This window comes from Pan paniscus, chromosome 2 (genome assembly GCF_029289425.2).
Source record: "Pan paniscus chromosome 2, NHGRI_mPanPan1-v2.0_pri, whole genome shotgun sequence".
In the NCBI taxonomy this organism is placed as follows: Eukaryota; Metazoa; Chordata; class Mammalia; order Primates; family Hominidae; genus Pan; species Pan paniscus.
In genome coordinates, this window is record NC_085926.1 from 4660803 (window position 1) to 4680080 (window position 19278).

Genomic DNA, 19278 nt, shown 5'->3' on the forward strand with positions numbered 1-19278 from the left:
TCATTTCTCTTAATTAAGTACCTAGCAGTGGATTGGCTGGATCATATGGTAGCCATGGTATGGTATGGTATGGAATGGTATGGTATGGTATGGTATGGTATGGTATGGTATGGCATGGTATATATTCAACTTTATAAGAAATTGCTAAACTGTTCTCCAAAGTGATTGGACCATTTTACATTCCCATAAGTAATGTGTAAGAGTTCTAGTTCTTCCATATCCTTACCAACACTTGGTATAGTCAGTCTTTTCAATGTTACTCGTTCTAGTAGGTACATAGTGAAATTTCAGTGTGGGTTGGATTTGCATCCCCTGTTTGATTTAGTAGGTGTGTAGTGAAATTTCAGTGTGGGTTTGGTTAACGATGTTGAGCATTTTTCTCATGTGCTTATTTGCCATCTGTGTAGCTTCTCTGGTGAAATATTTGTTCAGATATTTTGCCCATTTAAAAAAATTGTCTTACCACTCTTTTAAATGGATATTGTAAGAATCAAGTTCAGCCAGACATGGTGGCTCATGCCTGTAATCCCAGCACTTTGGGAGGCCAAGGCGGGTGGATCACCTGAGGTCGGGAGTTTGAAACCAGCCTGACCAACATGGAGAAACCCTGTCTCTACTAAAAAACACAAAATTAGCCAAGCATGGTGGCACATGCCTGTAATCCCAGCTACTCGGGAGGCTGAGGCAGGAGAATCACTTGAATCCAGGAGGCGGAGGTTGTGGTGAGCCGAGATTGCACCATTGCACTCCAGCCTGAGCAACAAGAGTGAAACTCTGTCTTAAAAAAAAAAAAAAAAAGGATCAAGTTCATCTTGGGCATTGTATAGAAAAGTTTCCACAGTTATGATAAAAAGGAATCTGTATAAAGTTTTTGTTAATTCCCACCCTGTATCCATTTTCCCCTTTCTTCCTCCTCTCTACATGCATTTGCCCTTTAGTTACTCTATGTGTCTACACAGGGACCTGTCAATCCTACTAGATTATAAACTCCTTGAGAGACATCAGAATGAAATATCAGTTGTCAGATTCTTTTAACAATTATGTCTTCAGAGTTTTTGCTTTAACATCTATAAAAAGGTTCATTTTCTCATTTTAAGCTAATTAAATACTCTGGGTAAAACAGATCACTCATTTGCCTATGACCTTTTAGAAAAATTGTTTTGGCCAGGTGCGATGGCTCATGCCTATAATCCCAGCACTTTGGGAGGCCGAGGTGGGCGGTTCACTGAAGGTCAGGAATTCGAGACCAACCTGGTCAACATGGTGAAACCCTGTCTCTACTAAAAATACAAAAATTAGCCAGGCATGATGGCACATGTCTATAATCCCAGCTACTCGGGAGGCTGAGGCACGAGAATCACTTGAAGCCGGGAGGCGGAGGTTGCAGCGAGCCAAGATTGCACCACTGCTTTCCAGCTTGGGTGACAGAGCGAGACCCTGTCTCAGAGAAGAAAAGTTGTTTTGTTAAAATACTGTCCATGTGCTTACTGTAAATTTGCATTGACTATGCTGTAGTGTATTTGTAAATGATGAACTCAGTTTCTGAAATAAAACTGTTTGTTTGCAAAAGAAAAACCTGCAAAAACCAAAATTGCTTGAGAGCCAGAATTTGGTCTTGAACTTTGTCATTGAAGATTGATGCCCCCACGGTCCCCGCCACAGAGTTTTTTACATTCAGAACAGTCTCTCAGAACCACTTCTCATGTGTAATTTGGATACTGGTACAAAAAATATGGAGACTTCCTCATCTTTCAGAGTTAGTTTAAAGTAATAATGCAGACTAAGGAAACATAGAAAGTCAAGAAAACAAGGGAAGAAGTGAAGTGTTGTTTCACTCACTTAACGTGCCTACTTCCATTGAGCTGTTCTTCTATGAACAGGATATTTTTGCATAGTTGATACCATTTTATAAACAATTTTCCACCTTGTTCTCCCGAATTTCATAGGAAGATATTGAGTAGTTCTTTCTCTCATTTTTTAAAATGGATTCTGGAAAGTCAAGTGCCCCTCAAAATAAAAGAGGGAAGACAACACCATGTATTTTATATTTGTAGTAATGAGCCAGGGTTTACATTATATGTCTGTAGCTTATTAATCACCCCCAAACAAATACTATGCTCATTAGCAGTCACTCCCTATTTCCCCTGCAATATCCTTCCATTCTCCTGCCCTTGGTAGCTAATCTACTTCCTATCTCTATAGATTTGCCAGTGCTGAATGTTTCGTATAAACAGAATACTATCATATGTGGTCCTTCATATCTGACTTCTTTCACCTAGGATAATGTCTTAGTCCAAATCAGGCTGCTGTTATAAAATATCATAAACTGGGTTGCTTATAAATATCAGAAATGTATTTCTTACAGTTCTGGAGGCTGGAAATCTAAGATCAAGGCACTGGCAGATTCAGTGTCTGGTGAGGGCACTTTTCCTGGTTCATCTGCTGTGTCCTCACATGGCAGAAAGAGAGGGGACTTTCTGGGGTCTGTTTTATAAGGGTAGTGTTCTCATTCATAAAGACTCGGCCTCATGACCTAATCACCTCCCAAAGGTGAAGTATAATGTAAATGATCTCCTAATACTATAACCTTATGGGGTAGGTTTCAACCTATGAATAATGAGAGGACACACACATTTAGACCATACCAGATAACATGTTGAAAGTGTATTCATATTGCCACATGTATCAGTACTTCATTTCTTTTTATTGCCAAGTAATATTCCATTGTATGGATGTATCATATTTTATTTACCCATTTATCATTTAATAGCATTTGGATTGTTTTCACATTTTGGCTCCTGTGAATAAGTCATCTGCTGCTATGAACATTCATATGCAACTTTTTATGTGGATATATGTTCTCAAGGTTCTTGGGAGCAGACTTCTGGGTCATGTAGTAATTCTATTTTTGACCTTTTGAGGAACTGCCAGAATGCCTTCCACAGTGAGTGGCTGCACCATTTTTTATTCTCACCAGCAGTGTGTCAGGGTCCCAGTTCTCCATGTGGCCTTCATTTTGAAGGACTTTTTGTTGGATATAGAATTCTAGGTAGATAGTTTTTTACTTTAAAGGTTTTGATCCATTGTCTTTTGGCTTGCATCGTTTGTGATTATTCGATGGGTTAAAAAAATGTTCCTTGTATATAGTGTCTCTGCCATGCATCCTCCCCCAACCTCAGCTGCTGTAAAGATTTTTCTTTTTTATTTCTGGTTTACATTAATCCGATTATGATATGCCTTAGTGTGTGTGTGTGTGTGTGTGTGTGTGTGTGTGTGTGTGTGTTTGTGTTTGCCTTGCTGGAGTTCATTGAGTTTCTTGAATCTATGGGTATGTGTCAAAATGGGAAAACTTTGAGTCATTATGTTTATGAGTCAAATGTTTCTCTTGCCCTGACCAACCCACGCAGACATGTGCTGGGTCATTTGATATTGTCTGACAGGTCCTGCGTTCATGGGTCACATTTTTCTGATTCTTTGTCTAGTCCTTTATTTACTGAACATTGTAATACAAGTTTGTTGAGTATGTGGAGTCTGTTGTTCTTTAAAGAGTACTGAATTTTCTTTTGTTATACACTAAAGTGACCTGTGGATCCCTTTGCTCCTTTGAAGGCTTATTTTCAAGCTTTATGTAGCCAGGTGTTGTGTAGAGTTAATTTTGGGGCTAGTCTAACTCCCCTTCCAAGATGGGACCCCTTTGATGTGTTAACTAACACGCAGGGTGTTCCACATGATCCCTCGGCTTTGGCTTTTCAGAATCAGGACTCCTCCCAGCCCTGTGTGCGCTCTGGGAAAGTTCAGCTTTCAGACTCCTTGTTTTTCTTCATTTGGCTTCATAGGGTCTTGCCTTATGCATATGCAGTCTGATGTTCAGCCAAAAACTCAAGGAAGCCTCCTGTGCAGACTTCCAGAGCTTTTTCTGTGTTTAATTCTGTATGCATTAGTACTCCATCCTCACAAATTCTAGCTGCCTCAGTCTCCCTAAACTTTGATCTGTCTCCTTAACTCCATGAGCTTCATGCCCTCAGCTTGGATTCTTCCTCCCTATGCTGCCATCCAGAGAGGACCCTCAGGTAGAAAATCAAAGCAATAGCCAAGCTGGCCTTGTTTGTTTCCCTATTCTCAGAGATCACCATTGTGTACCACCAGTTGTCCAACGTGTGAACACAGTTGTTTGGGATATTTTATCCAGTTTTCTAGTTGTCTATGGCAATTTCATCTATTCTCTGCAGTGTCTAATTGTTTATGGCACCAATACCACTGCTAGTTAACTCTGTCATGGCCAGAAGCTGATGTGACATTTATTTTTCTGATACATTGGCCCGGGCTCTGAGTTTCACATTTCAGAGCACAGGCCCGCGTGTGTGTTCTAGCACATGAGTACATGCGTAGATTGCTTTGACAGTTCTCCACGAAAGTCCTTTTTATTGGCTGTGCTTTTTGTAGATAAATTTCAGAATCTGCTACTTCATTATGGCTAAGGCAAATAACCTGAAAACCACTGAAGTTTTTATTCCAACCATTGTATGTTAACTAGGAGACTCGATGCCTTCTTTGGAGAGACACTGCTTACTTTTGAGTTTGGATGTTACATGTGACACTGGCAATGGGTTTGTTGAAGATGCTGATTTTCTTTTTCTAGCTTATAAACATCACTCCTGAACTATGACTTGTGATACCTCCGATTTAATGTCTTCCTAGTGTAGGTTGACATTTCATTGACTCCTGTTGATCATTCTTGCAGGTGGTCCAGCATGATCCATGTCGGGGCGGAGCAGGGTACTGGAACAGCCTTTTCCGTTTCAAGCATCTGGCCACGGGGCATTACTTGGCAGCAGAGGTAAGTAGCAGCTCCTGTGGTTTTCTCTTTCAAGGCTGACGCACCTCACCACCTTTTCTCATTCCCCTGTAGCCATCATGTAGTAAAAGGCTTAGGGAAATATACTCAGTCACCTTGCTTTTCCTCCTGTTTTTCTGTTTCCTTCTGATTCATTTTCCTAGAAGAGTCAAAAATGATTACCACATTTTGGTAGGTGACAGGGATGCTGATCAAGATGTGGGGAGAAAGTAAGTTAGAAGATCATGCCAATCTAGGTTTTCAGTATTATTTTCCATTTTGCTTTTATATACTACCCTCCCCACGTCTTGTCTACCAGCCCCACACCTAGCATGAGCGACTGAGGCTGCAGCGGAAACATGATATGTGGAACCAGAAGCACTAAGACGTATAAGGAATTAGATAATCTTATAAAGAAATTTGACTACTCAGAGCATTAGTGGAATAGACAGTGGCTTATCTTTTACTTGTAGGAATGTCAAAAATCACAGAAATTAACTTTACCTTAAATGTCTGTGAAGGGGCCAGGCACAGTGGCTCACACCTATAATCCCAGCACTTTGGGAGGCTGAGGAGTTCAATATCAGCCTGGCCAAAATGGTGAAACCCCGTCTCTACAAAAATTAGCCAGGTGTGGTGGTGCACGCCTGTAGTCCCAGCTACTTGGGAGGCTGACGCAGGAGAATCGCTTGAACACGCGAGGCAGAGGTTGCAGTGACCCGACATCGCACCACTGCAGTCCAGCTCGGGTGACAGAATGAGACTCTGTCTCAAAAAAAATGTCTGTGAAGAGTTTTTGCGGAGACGAAAGACTCAATGCTGAAGGACAGGAGGAATTTACCTTTTAATTTTTGTATCAGATGAAGGAGCCATCCTACTGTCTGACATGTTGAGCTTTACTCTGATCTGCTGGGAGATGTATGATGCATATTTCTATCAGATTCTAGTCGTGCATCAAAAGACCCCCACTGTTGTCTGGGACCACCCATGAGACTGCTGAGAGATTTCCAAGGTGATGGTGGGTGTCAGCACTGCTCCTGTGCCTGACCTGAGGAAGGCTGGCTCTTAAGTGTGCTCAGCCCCCCACGGTGCCTAGTACATGAAGTGATGATTTTGGTATATTTAAGAACTGAAGATCAAGAACTCCAAGTTCAAATTTGAGATAAAGCCATAGGGAATTACAGACCCAGCTAATCAGCTGTGAGAGATGATTTATGTGGTTTCCTGAAGACTAATGGTGGTGGCATTATCTGTCATGTTTTGAAGCTAATGTAGCTCTTGCTGGAGGCCTACATTTTTTATTTTTAGCTAAAAATAAGCAGGATTATCAGTGACTGTGTATTGATCTTTTATTCATCTCAGGCTTTTAACTATTGCTTTGCCAGTGAATTCATTGTCTTCCTCTGTCTATACTTGAGAGCCGTCTCTTGGTGACTGGTGGATGTTCCATGTGTGCTGTACCCATGTGACCTGTGTCATTGTTGTGGCATGCTGGTTTTGTGAACAGAGGGAATGGACAAGTTCTTAGCTGTTCAAGGATGTTTGCAGGCCTTGAAGTCTCCTGCAAGTGGGGCCCAGTCCTTAAGAAAGCAATGGATGTTTTAATTTCCTAATGATTCTTTTTCATCAGGTAGACCCTGACTTTGAGGAAGAATGCCTGGAGTTTCAGCCCTCAGTAAGTATGGACAAGAGCCTTCTTGTCTTCATCTGGTAGGGTGCGGCCAAATGATTTGGAGCTCCATTTAAGAAATTGTCACTGTGGTCACGGAGTGCTGGGGAAGGAGAAACCTTAGGCTCCCTTAAAACACGATCATGTTCTGTGCTTCCCTTGAGAGGGACCATAGTCCTTTGTGTCTCGATTGGTCCAGGGACTGTTGTTCATGATGGTGTTTCCATGTGTAGTAACGGGGTCTCCATTTCTAAGTTGGAGAAGTTCATGGTATCACTTGGAAGACTCCTAGGGTTGGAGACAGTGACGCCTCATATAGAAGATGGTCTTTTCAAACCAATTGCCTTATTGCTGTTGACCTCAATCCATGACTCACACAGCTTTTTCAGGGAGTAAGTATGTGAGGTGGATAGTGTTACTGAGGCTATGGCGGTAACACATGAGGCGTAGTGCACCTGGCGTGTGATTAGATACTCAGCTAATCCATCCTTGATTTCTGCAAGGTCAGAAATAGGCTTTAGTATATAGGATGGTTTAGAATTTTAAGTGCAAAATGGATCTTTCTCTGGAGACCATATCGCCAAGTAATGCTGATACGTAGACACTTTGGACTTCAGGTGTCCACATTTATGGGTTGAAGAAGGCAGCGGTTGTGTTACATGGAAAGGGTGGGTATAAGTAAGACAGTTTTCTTGTGGAGTGCTTGATTCTGGTCTAGGATTGAAACAGTTGCTCCTGTGTCTGACATGTGTGTCTACATGATGATCTCAGCAGTGGGCATGGAAGGTGGTATTGAGGGTGTTTCTTTCTTTTTTTGGCAAGATTTTGAAAAAGAAATGGAGGGATTTTCTTAAGGCACTTTAATGAAGGGAATTGGGTGAAGGGAATTCAAATTGTAATTGTCCTCGGAAAGTGTTGTGAATTCTGCTGTTATGGTTATCCTTCTAGTTATGTCTTGGTGAAATGTTGGCTTTGAAAGACACTCTAACTGAGGCCTTCCTGCTGTGGGTTTGTGGATTTGCTGGGGAGCCTCTCCTCCCTTTTGTGCTCCTTACTGGCGTACCCGACGCTCACCTTCCTTCTTTTCATCCTTGTCACCCCTATTTCTAGAGTCCATTTTGAAAGCTTTGCTTCCGCAGTTAATATGGCTTGGAAAACCCTGACCCAGTTTAACCCTCTGTCAGTGCATGAGGAACTCTGTGGTAAAACTTCTCTGCATCATGTTCATGTTGTTATTGTTTGAACACTTGGACTGGGAGGGACGTCATGTTTCATAGGACGGTTCTTGTCCTTGCACCTTCTTTATTTCAAGAGAAGGAGCTGCCTCTGTGTGGCCAACATCTGGTGGTCTCCATGCTGCCGTCTGTGGTGACATGGAGGAAATCTTACCTCTGAGATTAGGCAAGCTGCAGATCCTTTCAGTGAGCGCTGATGTCCAAGTGAACTTTGTGCTGTGGCGGGTAGAGGGCTGCTCTCCTGGCCTCCTGGTACAGGAGGGAAGACTGGCATTTATGGTGCAGGAGGAAGAGTGCAGTTTAAATACCAGACATACCATTTATGAGCTGCTATGTGACCTTGGACAAGTTACTTGCCCTCTCTGAGCCTCAATTCCTTCATCTATACAAGTGGCATTTTTCAAGTTCTCCCAGATCATTAGCATTTTTAGTGCCTTTGCGTCCACCAGGTTGTCTGGGCTGCACAGCAGTGTATAAAAGGAGTTAGGGTGGGTTTTAGGATCTTCCTGGTACAGAGGAGGAAGCAGCCGTTGAGAGTGGTCCAGACTCATCCCGCATCTCAGGCTCCCTCAGAGTTCAGTGGTCTTTTGACGTTTTCGTGCTTCTTGGCGTCAGAGAGGCGGATGTGCCAGCAGCCTTGGGTGCAGATCTAGACTGCATCACTCTGGCTACTTCGATGTTGATTGGGGGTGGGCTGCTTGCAGAGGAGGGGTGCATGGAGAGGGGATCTTACCCGACGCCCACACGGCCAATAGCACAGATCTGCCCGGTGGCAAGGTGTTAGTACTGGGAGGACCCCACCCCCCTCATACTCTTCTTGGTTTGGAAACTTGGATGGAAAACCTCGAATTTTTTTGAGTTGATTGGTTTCCCTAAGAACAGCTTCAGTGCCTGTGGTTTTTGCCTTGGACCTCACTTGGCTTTGTTGTGCTCGTCCTTCTAAATTCAGGACCCTGAAGACACTTGCTTGGTGCCAGAGGGAGAAAAAGGACCACCAGAGGCTCCCGCTCCTCTGCCAGGCTTCTGCACATGTGCCTTTCTTTCCACTAGGTGGCAAGCGCCGACTGCACACTGAAAGGATGTCAGGACGCTGCCTCTCAGTCACTTTTCCAGACACAGTGGACGTAATGCAATTGCGATTTTCCTCTCAACTCCCACAGGTCTCTGAAACTTAACTGCCAGCCTGTAGCTGAGCCCTGTGTCTCAAACCATAGCCAGGTCAGAGTTTATTTTGAAAGTGGCATGTGGAGTAATATGCCAGACGGTTCAGAGAGAACAAATGTTGCTCAAAGTTCTTACTCCTAAACTGAAGTTGTAGAAGTGTTCTGTCGCTGTCCAGGTAATTCTTCCTTTAGCGTAGACAGAATAAAGGGTCTGGGGTTTGTGCAAGTAAAGGGACAAGCGATTAGAGGAGAAAGTGTGAGAAAGGGAAGAGATACAGGTTTTGGATATTAAAAGAACCTTTTTTAAAAAAACACACATAGAGGTTGGGGGCCGCAGCTGAACTAACAGGCTATTGCCCTGTGCTCCTGCACTTCAGGCCCCGTAGAGTTAGATTCTCCCAGGCGCTCTCCTTTGCCTTTGATTTGATTTCCGTTTCTTGATTCTTTTGTTTTCCTGGTGAAGTCTCCTTCCTCTCTGTCTGGAAAGGGGGCAGAGCTTCAGCCGAAGAAAAGCAGGCCGTAGTGACAAAGAAAATGTGCTTCCTCAGTAGGTGCAGGTGGAGGCTGTCAGCCCGCAAGGATGTTAGACGTGGAAAATCACGCAATGTAGAGTTGCCGGGCTGAGCGCGAGCCGGCCAGTCTCTTCTGAGCAGGCTCCCTGTCTAAGCCCCCTCCTTGAATATCTGTAGGCAGATGGGCTTTGGAGCCTAGAATGTGCTTTTTTAGTTTCTCAGGAAAGTTTTCATCATTGTTCCTCAGCCTTCGCTGTCAGAGATTTTCTTCGCTCTCAGCCAAATCCCTGATGTCTCAGGAGAGGCCCGTCTTCCCTGACCTGTCATCAGCAGCCCTCTCCATTAATGCTGGACATCTTTTTCAGGGCTACGCTGACTTCTCAAATATTTCTTTTGGCTGCGTTGGGGTTGCTGCTTACGAACACTTGGATTCAGGTTTATTTTGTTTTAGTTTTTCTCCTGGGAAGTTGCTATATCATATTGTGAGTAGACAATTATCACTGTAGATGAATCCAGCTGCCCACAACCAAATCTGCAGGATGAGTTTCCTCAACATCCCCTCTCCCCTAGCTCCTGCGGATGGATGTACCTAGAGGTTTTTTTTTTTTTTTTTTTTATCATCTAGAGCACTCCTTCCATGGTCATCTCTTAGTGTAACTCCACATTTTTGAAAGATTTTTTTTTTTTTTGAGACCGAGTCTCACTCTGTCGTCTAGGCTGAAATGCGGTGGCACGATCTCAGCTCACTGCAACTTCTGCCGCCCAGGTTCAAGTGATTCTTCTGTTTCAGCTTTCCAAGTAGCTGGGATTACAGGCGCCTGCCACCATGCCCAGCTAATTTTTGTATTTTTAGTATTGACGGGGTTTATATTGGTCAGGCTGGTCTTGAACTCCCGAACTGAGGTGATCTGCCTGCCTTGGCCTCCCAAAGTGCTGGGATTACAGGTTTGAGCCACTGCAGCCAGCCTGGGCTAATTTTTTGTATCTTTAGTAGAGACGGGCTTTCATTATCTTGGCCAGGCTGGTCTTGAACTCCTGACCTCGTGATCCACCTGCCTTGGCCTCCCCAAGTGCTGGGATTACAGGTGTGAGCCACCGTGCCCAGCTGGAACATTTTTATTGCAACACAAAGAGGTAGAGCATAAATATCCCTGGCTGCATGGCCAGTTGTCATCTTTTAGGACTGCTCTGTAACTGTGGTCCTTTTCCTGCCAACTGCTGACATTCACGATCCTTTCTTCTCCGTTCCTGTGGATTGTGGAATAATTGTAGAAAGTGAAGGCTTTGGCATGCACGGTTCTTGATTTGATGACTTTACCTCCTCAGGTAGACCCTGATCAGGACGCCTCTCGAAGTAGGTTGCGGAATGCCCAAGAAAAGATGGTATACTCCCTGGTCTCTGTACCTGAAGGCAATGACATCTCCTCCATTTTTGAGCTAGACCCCACCACTCTCCGTGGAGGTGACAGCCTTGTCCCAAGGTATGATTTTAAAATTGCTTATCCCCAAAGAATCAGGCCTGGTATAGGTGGCCTGACCAGGTTTCTTGGAATCCAAATCGTTACTGCCTTTTCTTTTAGATTTTTATAAAGGATTTGGTGAAAGGTTTGGAGTGACTGTCCAGTATGGCAACTGATTTTTTTAATGGCTCACCATTGATAAGTTCTCAGTAGTTGAATGAGAAGTGCTATATTTAGGTAAACAAGCCAAACCATAAGCCCAAGTAGCTCAATTTTCCTAGTTCCCTCTACTCCCTTCCTCCTTCCCAAACCTTGGGAGAGCTCTTGGTTTGGGGAAAAAGGAAGGGAGTAGAGGAAACTAGGAAATTGAATGGAAATAGAATAAACCATTGAAAAGAAATTCTACAAGATGAAATACCTGAAGTTCACTGTTTGCATAGTAAATTTTATTAACAAGTATTGAGACATTCAACCAGAAATCTTTAGTTATTTTTTAAAATTTAACTTTAGTTTTGTTGCTTAAGAATGCATTTTTCAGGGGACATAACTGGACTATAAATAGGGAAACAAGCTTACTCTTAACAACAGAATCAACAATATTAATAATAATGGCTGACACTTATTGAGCGCTGACTGCATGCTAGACACAAAGCTAAGTACTCTACTTGTGTTATATAATTTCATCTTTCTCAAAAAACCCAGTGAGAGATAGGCATTGCTATCACCCTTTCTTGTAGATGAAGAAGCTGAGGCTCAGAGAGTTTAAGCAACATACCATAAGTCAGTGAGTCCCATAGCGGAACCCAAAATCTTAAATGTTTAAGACACATAGGGTTATTTGGGCAATTCTGACCCTCCAATACCATGTTGGTTAATGGAAATGTCACTGTCATTTATGGATTACACGTATGGCCCCTCGTGAAGTATTAGTTGTGTTTCATCCATTCAGAGGTAGCTACTGGTAACATTTTTGTTTATGTAGTTTTAGACAAGTCTCTGGTCACACAGAGATGACTGTATCATTTATTATAGATGGGATCATAAGCTATTTTAAACATTTTTAACTTAATACTATGTTTTATACATATCTCCAAGCAAATGAATATCAATTGTCATTGTCTTAAATAATTGTTGTAATCAGGCCGGGCGCAGTGCCTCACACCTGTAATCCCAGCACTTTGGGAGTCCGAAGCAGGCAGATCACTTGATTGAGTCCAGGTGTTTGCGACCAGCTGGACAACATGACAAAACCCCGACTCTACAAAAAAATGCAAAAAATTAACCAGGCATGGTGGCACACACCTGTAGTCCCAGCTGCTTTGAAGGCTGAGGTGGGAGTATCCTAAGCCTGGGAGGCAGAGGTTGCAGTGAGCCCAGATTGTGCCAACTGTACTCCAGCCTGGGTGACAGAGTAAGACCCTGTCTCCAAAGGAAAAAAAAAAAAGAAACTGTTATAGTCAATTGTAATCATCTTTAAATAACAGTAGTATCAACTAGTTAATATTGTATTAACTGGTTCATTATTGGACTGTTCTGTTATACTGTATTAATACAATAATTAGGTATTAATATGTAATATGTTAATATTACATTGTAACAATAGAATATAATAGATTTGTATTCTATTAACTAGTCCATTATTGAGATATCAGATTGTTTACAGTTTTTATTGTTATACATAATGCTTTGTTGAACATCTGTTTGCCTCATTTGCACCTGTACTATCACCACTGAAGGAAGAATACCTAAAAATAGGATTGGTAGATGAAATTATGGATATATTTTATGTGTTCTACAAGGTGCTAGACTTCTTTTCAGAGTTTTACTTGATTACACTCTCACCAACAATACATAGGACTTACTTCCCTAAGCTCTTGTTGATACTGGGTTTTAGATCTTTGGACTATGATACAATAAAATGATATTGTTTTAACTTGTGTAACTTTTATACTAAGGAGGTTGAATCTATACTTCCATGTTTCTTTGTATTTCATTATTAAATTACCCGTTTGTGTCCTTGTCCCATTTTCACTTCCAATATTCATATTTTTCTTATTGATTTGTAACAGCCCTTTGTGTGTAGAGTAATAACCTTTTAATGCAATGGGCTACTCTTTTATTTTCCCAGGCTATGGTGATTTTTTTTCAACTTTGTTTATGATGGTTCTTTTTTTTTCTATATAGATTATATAAAATTTAAACTATGCAATGAGAGTTATCCATCTTTTACTTTTAAAATTTAGGAATCTTATATTTTGTTATATGATTCAAAAGGCTTTCCCTACCGCAAGATTAGTAAATACTCATTTTTTTCCAGAAATTTTATGATCTCATTTATTGTTTCACTGATCCCTATGAAAATTTCAATCATTGCTGTATTATTATTTCTTGTTATAAGCACTAATATATACCCGTAAGTACTTCCTGTTGCTCTGTCTCATGCTCTGTTTATGCCGAGACACTCATTCATGGAGTATGATCTTATATTTAGAAGTATAATATATAACAGTAACTGTAGAGTCGTTATGAATGATTTTCTATTGTAAATGCATCAGAATGTGGCTTGGACCCAGACCATTTGCCCCTTCGTGTATACTGCCCAGTGTATGCAGTAGGAAACCACTTTGCTATTTCTATTTTGATAGATTATATTCTAGACTAGGGGCTATAGAGTAAGCCTCAATATTTATTTCCCTAAAACCCTCCTTTTTTCCCTGTTAGGAACTCTTATGTTCGGCTCAGACACCTATGTACTAATACCTGGGTTCACAGCACAAATATTCCTATTGACAAGGAAGAAGAAAAGCCCGTGATGCTGAAAGTAAGTCCTGGGACTTGCCTGTCTCTTTTTGGTCTCGTGTTTCCTAATGAAAGGGCTCCTTTGAGGACAGATCAGGGAGTATGGAGCTGTGGAGATTTGTTGCTTTGGCGAGAGTGTGGTCATGGCCGAACTTGAATGTGACAAAAGAATACTCTCCAAGAGACCTGAGTGGAGCAAACCCAGGGCTTTTGAAATAACTAGAACTTTTTAAGTTTATTCCATGGCTTCTGCCATAATGGTTGAGCAATTGTCTGGATTTCAACTGCATTTCATGACTGTCTGAAGGATAATTTGGGCTGGGGAATGTTTGCTTTTGTCTTGAGGTACATCAAGTATCTAGTTGATTTCCCCCAATCTCTATTATTTGTTTCTCTCTATATGTCAGTACACACTTTTATTTCATGAATGTTCTCTCCAGCCCCTTTACTTTCTGTCCCTACTTCTCCTTCCCCCTGTCTCCAGGGTCATACAGTATAAATAAATAGACATGGGGGTTTTCTTTTAGCAAGTGGAAGGATGCTGTCATGTAACTTTTCTTTTGTTGTGGCATTGGGGAAGGTCATTGAAATTTTTTACTTCTTTACTGAACATTTTTAGATTTATAGAAAAGTTGAAATAATGGTGCAGTGTCTATCCTTATAATGCTCCTCACTTAGAATCATTAATTACCATTTTCCATATTTGCTTTTTCTCTGTATATTTACAAACATCTTCTTTAGTTATGAGAATTTTGGATGCTCCCTGTAACAAATGAAGTTAAAAATGATATTAATGCCCCCTTCCTGCCGCACTGGCCCCCATAATACCAATTTCCAGAGATAACAACTGTTAACCATTTGGAGTACGTCCTTGTAGATTTTTTTCCTGTGTCATTTTAACTGCAAGATAGCTCCAGTATCTTGGGATCAGCCAGTGTCTCGTAAATGTAGTGTTTGATTAAAGTCTTATCCTTCCCATCCAAGAGATTATCTCACAAGGACCACCTTGAATTTCAGATTGGCACCTCTCCTGTGAAGGAGGATAAGGAAGCATTTGCCATAGTTCCAGTTTCTCCTGCTGAAGTTCGGGATCTGGACTTTGCCAATGATGCCAGCAAGGTGCTGGGCTCCATTGCTGGGAAGCTAGAGAAGGGCACCATCACCCAGAATGAAAGGAGGTGAGCACTCCCGCATGCTCAGCACAGCCGCCCTCCCCCACTGAGAGTTTCTGACATCCATGGGGTGGAGTGAGAGAATGGTGACTCTGAACAGCTAAACATGGGGTAGCAGGCCTTGGCATTTATGGGTGGCTTCAATTTGTAACTTTTAAGAAATAGTACTTTTGCTTTCATTTTTTGAGTCTCTAAAATTATGAAGATCAGGTGCAGTGGCTCACACCTGTAATCCCAGGACTTTGGGAGGCGAGGTGGGTGGATTACTTGAGGTCAGGAGTTCGAGACCAGCCTGCCTAACATGGTGAAACCCCGTCTCTACTGAAAATACAAAAATTAGCCAGGCATGATGGCGGATGCCTGTAATCCCAGCTCCTCAGGAAGCTGAGGCAGAAGAATTGCTTGAACCCAGGAGGCGGAGGTTATAGTGAGCCAAGATCATACCACTGCACTTCAGCCTGGGTGACAAAGTGAGACTCCATCCCAAAATAATAATAATAATCAAGTGATGAAGACCTCACTCTCTCTTTCTGTCTCTAAGTTGGTCTCTAGAACCACATTACTAAATGTCAGGGAATGAGGTTACTCTGAGATAAAATTTTGTGTCTGATATTTCATAAAGGTGATCATCCTTTTGTGGACAATGATATGTTTTGTGTCTTTCACTCTCTTTGATACTTGGCTTCTGTTGTCAGTTTCAAAGAAATTGGAAAGTGTGGGTCTGCCCCTGTTTAACTGGCTCATTCGTCCAGAAGGCTTCCAAGGCAAAGCTTCCAGCCTGCTGAACACTGAGCACGTCTGTCTCTAATAGCGTCTTTCCTCCTAAGGTCTGTAACCAAGCTGCTAGAAGATTTGGTTTACTTCGTCACTGGTGGAACTAATTCTGGTCAAGATGTTCTCGAAGTTGTCTTCTCCAAGCCCAACAGAGAACGGCAGAAACTGATGAGAGAACAGAATATTCTCAAGCAGGTCGGTGAGATGTGGCATACTGGGGATTTGGCTTTATGAGAAATCAATGGGATGGTCAGGAGTGGTAGCTCATGCCTGTAATCCCAGCACTTTGGGAAGCCGAGGTGGGAGGATCCCCTTGAGCCCAGGAAATGAAGGTTGCAGTGAGCTGAGATTGCCTCACTGCCCTCCAGCCTGGGTGACAGAGAGAGAGCCTGTCTCAAAAGAGAAAGAAAAAGAGAAATCAATGGGATCATTGAGGGATATTGGTGATTCCCACCTCAAAGGCTTGATGAATTGATTTTTCAGTAGACTATTTTCTAGAGCAGTTTTAGGTTCTCAGCAAGATTGTGCAAAAAGTCCAGAGAGTTCCCATATCTCCTCTTGTCCTCACACACTTGGCCTCCCCCACTATCGACATCCTACATCACAGTGAGACATTTGTGACAATTTGGTGAATCAACATTGATACATCATTATCACCTGAAGTCCATAGTTTACATTAGGGTTCTCTCTTGGCATTTTATTTTCTATGGGTTTTGATAAATGTATGATGCCATTTAGCCACCATTAAAATATCTTACAGAATAGTTTCACTGCCCTGAAATCATCTGTGCTCCTCCTATTTGTCTGTCCTTCCTGCTAACCCTTCACAGCCATGAATGTTTTTACTGCATCCATTGTTTTCCCTTTACAGAATGTGACATGGTTGGAATCAAACAGTATGTACCCTTTTCAGAGGGGCAAATTTCACTTAGTGATATGCATCCAAGGTTCTTCAGTGTCTGTCCATGGCTTGATAGTTCAGTTCTATTGATTTTTACCATACTTGTTGGATATCAATCATGTGAGAGTTTACCTGTTAGGAACCTCAAGAAACATTCAGCTGACAACTTTATTTTCCTCAAAAATAATGTAAAGTGCAATGTGACCTTAAGGTTATTTCATACATTTGGGAGATTTGGCATATTCTATAAACTCAGAAGGCCTATATAGGCTCTTATAGAGTGCCCTATAAGTCACCACAAAATCTTTCCATAAAGAATGAGTAGTGGTTGACAGGAAATACATAGATGATCTTGTTGGATGTAAATGTAAATAAACTGGTATAAAGACAAATTAGAGGCAGTAAAGTGACAAATCCAGAGTAGATTAAATGCACAGAGATGCATACCATGTTGTTCTGTAACCCAACTGGAGATTAGCCCACAAACTTGCCACGGGAATTCCTGGCCACCAAAGCTAAAAGAGAAACATATTAGTTACAAGTCCCACTGGTCCCCATGGAACATGGGATTTGAGATTATTTTTTCATGTTGGTCTATGATAGACAGAATTTATTAACAATCCATCTTGTTTCAACAAGAATTTCCAGTTCAAGAGTAAATGTCCAGCTGTTGTTTCATGTGATGATTCTCAAATTAGACCTCTGGCTTAATGCCCATGCTCATTTGTACAATAGTAATTCCTGAGAGGCAAAAAATAACTGACTCACTGGCAGGAGCCCTCATTGATTACTTGTGCTGGGCACTAGTGCGACTTAAGATTATCATCCATTTTCATCCTTACTACACCTCTGTGATATAGGCATTATTCTTTCCATTTTGCTGGTAAGGAAATGGGGGTTTACTTTGACTGTAATCTGTACTGCTAGGGAGTAATAAAGGCTTGTGTTTCCACCTAGAATCTGCTGATTCCATTGTCTGTGTTCTTAAACGCTTTGCTCTAAGCACTGTGCTGTTAGGTGTATGAGGACCAGTGAAGTCCAGTAGACTTAATTCAGCGCGTCTCGCATCTCAGATGATGGGCTGAATGCAGTGTTCAGGTTATGGATGTGTTTGGATAGAGAAACTTTCTAATGTAATCCAGCCACCCTTGAGCTTGCATTACTTCCAAACAGAGGGTTAGCTTTGAAGCCCTAAGTGATTGCCATTTTTGCTTTTCATTTTCACAAACAGATCTTCAAGCTGTTACAAGCCCCATTCACAGACTGCGGTGATGGCCCAATGCTTCGGCTGGAAGAGCTCGGGGACCAGCGGCACGCTCCTTTCAGACACATCTGCCGGCTCTGCTACAGGGTGCTGAGACACTCGCAGCAAGACTACAGGAAGAACCAGGTTTGGATGAAGCATTGGTGGGATGTGGTTGTCAGTTTCCTCCCTGAAGTTTGTGAACTTTCCTCCTGAGTTGTTAGTGTCACGTGTCTATTTATAGAGTGGAGAGAGAATAGTTCAGTGTTGAGCTTGCTCTTGGGAAGGAAACATAAGCCCAGGAAGAATATTATTACCTAATCGTTAAGAAACGTACGGGAGAATTCTCTTCTGCAGACATCTTTCTATGAGATTTCTGGTTTTGGAGTTGGTTTTACATTTATAGAATTTTTTATGACGTATTCCCTTAGGGCTTAGGGGTGAAATGATGCCATGTGTTTATATTAAAGATACAGTGGAGTCTTTTCTTCCTGCCACCTTTAAAATCCTCCATCTCTTTCTAGAAACATGATCTTTATTTTGTTTCTGATTCATGTTTCATGACATTCTAAGTCATTGTCTGTAGATATATCTTATACATAGTTATATTTTGCATATTATACATAGTATATGTGTATTTATATACACACACAATGTATAGTCTCCTATGAAATAAATGTCCTAGGAGCTCCAAACAACCTTCAGATTCTAAGAAAATCTGAGAACTATATTGCTACATCATTGGTTCTTAACTGGGGGTAATTTTGTCCCCCAAAGAATATTTGGCAACATCTGGAGACCCTTTTGAGTTTTATAACTTAATGGTGCTACTGGCATCTGGTGAGGGGAGGCTAGGGATGCTCTCAAACACGCAGCAGTGCCAAGGACATCCCCACACAACAAAGAATTATCCTGCCTAAAATGCCAGTAGTGCTGAGGTTTAGAAAATTTGTGCCACATGGAGTACCATAGGCATACAAAATGATGCTTATCATAACCTTGACTCTTACCACTTTATGTGAACTATCCCTGCCTTTTGGGGAAAAAGGCTTTTGTTTTTAAGGTTTTGACTGCCACTATACTGGACTTTTAGAGTTTTTTCTTTGTAATTAAAGGTTTTTGTCATGTCATCATAAAGATAGTGTTGATCTTGAATAGTGCTTTTTTTGAAGTGTATCAAGCTGTGATTGCTTTAAATCCACCTTCAGTGCGTTGATACTGTAATCCAATAGCCAGAGAGATTTTATTCTGTTCCTCTCTCCCATCTTCAGATGAGGATACATCTGGGTCTTTGGGGTGTGTCAAGACACTTTGCTTGTACATGAGGAAACAAACTAGTTACTCTTGGAATTGCTGGATTAGGCATCTTTGCTTAGTTGTTTTCGGATTCTTTACCAGTTGGCAGGTGATAAGTTCCTACACAATGCCTCCTTATAGAATACAGGTGGAAAAACTTGGCCTGTTTTCATTATGTTAATCCTAAATAGTTTCCGGGATTTAGGAATTAATGGGAAAA

At 41.7% G+C, this 19278-nt stretch overlaps 1 protein-coding gene across 1 annotated transcript in view; it reads left to right on the forward strand.

The window, feature by feature from the left end:
* ITPR1 (inositol 1,4,5-trisphosphate receptor type 1) overlaps positions 1–19278 on the forward strand; it is a 354118-nt gene that overhangs the window by 153903 nt on the left and 180937 nt on the right. The window contains exons 11-17 of the mRNA XM_055109477.2: positions 4742–4837; positions 6465–6509; positions 10740–10894; positions 13595–13694; positions 14690–14850; positions 15672–15813; positions 17751–17909. Coding sequence (XP_054965452.1) covers positions 4742–4837; positions 6465–6509; positions 10740–10894; positions 13595–13694; positions 14690–14850; positions 15672–15813; positions 17751–17909 — 858 coding nt within the window. The remainder of the gene's footprint in view (positions 1–4741; positions 4838–6464; positions 6510–10739; positions 10895–13594; positions 13695–14689; positions 14851–15671; positions 15814–17750; positions 17910–19278) is intronic.